General features: G+C 31.2%; 1 protein-coding gene across 1 annotated transcript; it reads right to left on the reverse strand.

Moving 5' to 3' along the window:
* Positions 1-703: 703 nt before the first annotated feature.
* LOC116125810 (LOB domain-containing protein 4) lies at positions 704-3,258 on the reverse strand. Its single transcript, XM_031411519.1, has 2 exons — positions 2,790-3,258; positions 704-1,390 (listed from the first exon to the last, which is right to left on the reverse strand). The coding sequence occupies exons 1-2, from the start codon at positions 2,964-2,966 to the stop codon at positions 1,022-1,024; spliced, it is 546 nt and encodes a 181-aa protein (XP_031267379.1). The 5' UTR covers positions 2,967-3,258; the 3' UTR covers positions 704-1,021.
* Between the last annotated feature and the right edge of the window lie 1,371 nt (positions 3,259-4,629).

Below are 4,629 nucleotides of genomic sequence, written 5' to 3' on the forward strand. Positions count from 1 at the left end.
TCCTGGTTTATCTTAATCACACATTAATCATCCATTAGAGTTGAATTTATTAACACGAATTATTAATTAAGAATTAATGATCAATCATTGAGTATTATATATTGTTTTTTTTTTTTTTTTCTTAAAAAGCTTACAATACATATATCTATTTTAAAACATTCCCTCTGCAAAATGTTCAACAAAAGCTAACTCTGGATAATGAGAGCTTGCTGCTGCATGATAAAAAACCTTTTGTTCTTGTCAAAGTTTATGGAAGACTTTTGACACCACTTAATTTAATTTATTCTAATTAATCTCAACATCTTCATCCTTTCACCTTCAACAATTTGAACACATTGTGAATTTGTAGAATATTTATAACATGTCGAATTTTCATAGTTTGGCTCATTAGTAGAAAAAAGAGTTATCCACTAAAGGGAATGGAAAAATTAATTGACCAAATCAAAGAAAATCCAATTTAAATATTAGTTGATGTATGCTTCTTGTTGGTAAAGTCATTTTCTCTTGCAATAGACATTTGATATTAAATAAATTATAACAACTGTATCTGAGAATTTTTATATTAATGTTTGATACACCAAGATATAAGTTCCATGCTAAACTGTAGTATAAAAGACTGATTGAAATCAATTTAATGACTGCTATTAGTGATAATATTACCAGACCAGTAATATAGCAGATCTATAACTCATTATATATAAATATAAAGTTAATTAATATATTATTTACAAAATATAGTTAATAACAAGATCCTTTTTCAAACCAAAGTAGCTAAATACTCTTCACCAACACAACTGTGAAGTAATAATGCCACAGCTAGCTAGCTCTACCCATGTATAATAAGGCTTTAGAAATATTAAAGGAGAACTAAACATGGGGAACCAAAATTTACCTAAAGATATAATTTTTCTCATATCTTAACGTCTGTACTTTAATAATAAAAGCACAAACGCTCAAATCAGAAAATTACTATATATTCGTATATATAATTAATAATATATAGTAGGAACAATATATTGAGCTAGCATGTCCACATTGACTCTTCATAATGAGATTGGTCCATCACCATATCCATGTCATAGAGAGGCTTGGGTTGATGATGATGATGATGGTGGTGGTGAGAAGCCATGAGCTTGGAGGAGGAGGGCGAGCCAGTGCTGTTGCTAGGGCTAGTCGGGCCGAACCCGTGGTTTGAAAAGGGTGCAGTCTGGCTCACTCGGAGGTGAACCACCTCGGCTTGAGCCAGAGCCAGTTGGGTTTGAAGTACATCAATTTGTTGTTGTAGTGATGAAATTGCCCCAACACACCCATATACTGGATCTCTCACTCTTGCATTTGCTTCATACACCATGCTACTCACTGCATCTCCTCTTTGATGCACAGGCAATTCCTGAAGTTTCACAATCAAATAGAAAATAAATACAAATGAGACGTAGTTTTATCATCTTTCTGTACATCTTATATCGAGCTTTTAGCTTTCCAATTGTAATGCATAGAGTCTTAGGTTAAACAGATATACTCTCTCTATATATATATATGACATAATTTCATTAGATGGGCATTTACGGTGATCTGTTCATACATCTAATAACGGTTTTTTAACTTTCCAAATTTAATGCATAGTCTGAGGTTAAATAGATGTATTATATTATTCGAAATCATGTAACAATCCCAATAACAATCAATATGTTACAAAAAGGTAAACAGAAATATATAAAAAATTATTTATTGAACAGACAAACTGATGATATAACGGCGTAATTTATTATCCTAAACTTTGTGTAAAACCTTGGTGTGAACTCTACTTGCCTTGACATCAGATTTACATCATATTTTGATCGATGTTTGAAAGAGGAGGTTGATTTTTTGCTCATCTATAAATACAAAATAAAATGTTTTATTCAAGAGTCTAAATCTTGTTTAGCTTTTACTTTTTCAGGTCATCTACATGTTACCAAATTCTAATTTTTGGATTTTCTTTGGTGCATGTCTCTATCTTTGTGGCCCTATTTCTTAAATATTCTATTAAACTAAGCTTTCTTTTTACATGATTGATTTTGATGCCTCCATTTGGTTTAGTGACCATTAATGTCCTTTCCATTGCATAATTCCTTGTCTATCCCTTTCCTTTTCATAGTAAAATGGGTTTTAGTGTTTTACTAGTACCATTTTTACAAAATTTGGGGCTATTGAGGTAATTTCACTGGTAACCAAGCAAATATACTAGTTAACCTTGAGAATTTGTGTCAGTCTATACTGATTCGAAAACCACAAATTCTTAGCAGTTTCGATAATATTTTCAGATTAATATGACGATCATTATAATCTATAATAAATCATAGTTTACCCTTTTTGCAATTTTGTATTTATTAATAAACAAATAATAAAATATGTATTAAAAGAAAAAGAATAACTTTTAACTCATAATTAAAACCTTAGAAATAAAAAATTCTCACTCTCTTTTAGGAACCCCATTTACCCATATTATAACATAGCCGCTCTCTAGGAATTAATAACAGATTGAGGGTAAAAACAAAAAACCAGGGAACTTGTGTGTCCTCGACGCAATTTTCTCAAGTCAACTCCCTCTATCTTTTTCCTTACACATTTTTTTTTGTATATAGTCCCTAAAATTTGCATGAAACCATAAACAAAATCACATGAAAAAGTTGATTTAGATCTGTCATTTTGACCCAAATTTCACCTATAACATGAAGAAGAGAAGAACTTGAAGAAAAAACTCGAAGTGATTTAAGAAAAATGCAAGTAAATTAAAAGTAGAGATGAACCTGGAGCATCTTGCTGACGTTACTAGCACCAAAAACCTTGTGCACATTGGCAAATTTCTGGGGCTCATCTGCAGGAAAATAAGGAGCAAAAACACAGTCTTGAGCACACCTTCTCCTTAAAAGCTTGCATGCTGCACATGGTGAAGGTGCTCCTTGCTTTCTTCCACTCTCCTTCATGCTCTTTTCTTCCAATTGTGTAACTTTACGGCACAAAAGTACAAAAACACAAACACAATAGCCCCAAATTCTCACTTGTGAACATACAACTTGCCCTCAATTTGTAGGGCACCTTGCATCGAAAAGACAAAAGGGTATTGTGCTCAAAGACAAAAGATCAAAAAGAGAGAGCTATAGCGAGCTAGTGAAGAGAGGAAGAAAGAGCAAGATATGATAAAGTACTGCTATAGAGAGAAAGATTGACAAGGAAATTAAAAGAGAAGATGAAGAGGGGTTGAAGGGGAGAGGTTGAGCTGATTATATAAGGAAAAGAGTGAGAGAGTGAGTAAACATTTGAGGACGTGGGCTCATCTACATCTCTATTGACAAGACTCTTTTTAGTTTATTTAATGGGTTTTTTTTTTTTTTTTAAATTATTTCTGGGGTTGTGGATAATTTATTCTATTTTTGATTTAATTATCTGAATGTGTCCATGAATGCATGCTATTATATAGTATAATACTCATAATATAAAGGTATGATTTTGTTGGGTTTTTGTCAATTAAAGAAGGTTCATGATGGTTCATTTGGTGGGTCCTTATATTCTACCTAAATAGTGTTCTAAAATATGATGCTTCCATGGATACTTGAGACATGAATCAACACATTCTACCCCATCTCGTAACCTTGGTTAGTGTTAATTTTAATGTTTCCCCTGTATATCACTAAATTACAAGTTACCCCTCAAGTGTCGAAAGTAACAAGTTCCATTCTGTTGTTAAAGATTCGTTGGGGTTTACTGTTTAATTAAATACATCAAGGAAAAAAAAATAGGTTAGTCAGATAATGGAAATTTTGATAAAATAGTGACTAGAGAAATGTACATAAACTTTTTAATTTTATGTTATCAAAATGTTTATAATATAAAAAGAAAAATAACATGGGATGTTTTTGATATTTTAAAAAAACTTCAAATAAACCTTAAAAATATTAAAGCCCAAATTTTAAACTCTCCTATTAGACATGAAGCACAACAAAATTAATCACCTATAAGCTTTTCTGAATTGCAACCAAACCTCACACAAAAACTTAAAAAAATAACGGGTTCTTGAAATTTTGAAAACTATTGATTCCATTTATCAACCAAAACTTTAGGGGGCTAAATGATAGTTATCCAATTATAAAAATTAGAGAAATTATGGATCCAATGTATGAAATATGAATAAAAAGTTTTCCATTTCTAGTGTTCCACGCACTTGGAAATATTAAATCTATTGGCTCTTCATGTGGCGCATGGATTTTGGATTATATATCAAATTGGTGTGAATATATGGACCAAATAATACTAGAATTGGGAATATACCAAGGGTACATGACTAGAATTTTAAGTCTCTAAAGCTAAAGCTAAAGAAAAAGGGAGAAAAGTAAATTGTATGCACTCTTTGTTCGAAAGTTAGAGGTGTAGATGATTACTCTTTATGAAAATATTCTTGGAAATATTTTGCAAAAGTAGTGGTTATGAAATGAGGATTTGGAAAACACTAAGGAGTACTGTATATGACAATTGATTAAACAATTTGGAGGGGTGTTGAGTCTTTTACTTTGGCAATTACTAGTGGAAATCAATTGACATTTGTATAGAAGTTAAAAATTGAGACTTCCTTTTAATACAACTTTTTTAAGT

The sequence above is a fragment of the Pistacia vera genome, unplaced genomic scaffold (genome assembly GCF_008641045.1).
Source record: "Pistacia vera cultivar Batoury unplaced genomic scaffold, PisVer_v2 Contig171, whole genome shotgun sequence".
In the NCBI taxonomy this organism is placed as follows: Eukaryota; Viridiplantae; Streptophyta; class Magnoliopsida; order Sapindales; family Anacardiaceae; genus Pistacia; species Pistacia vera.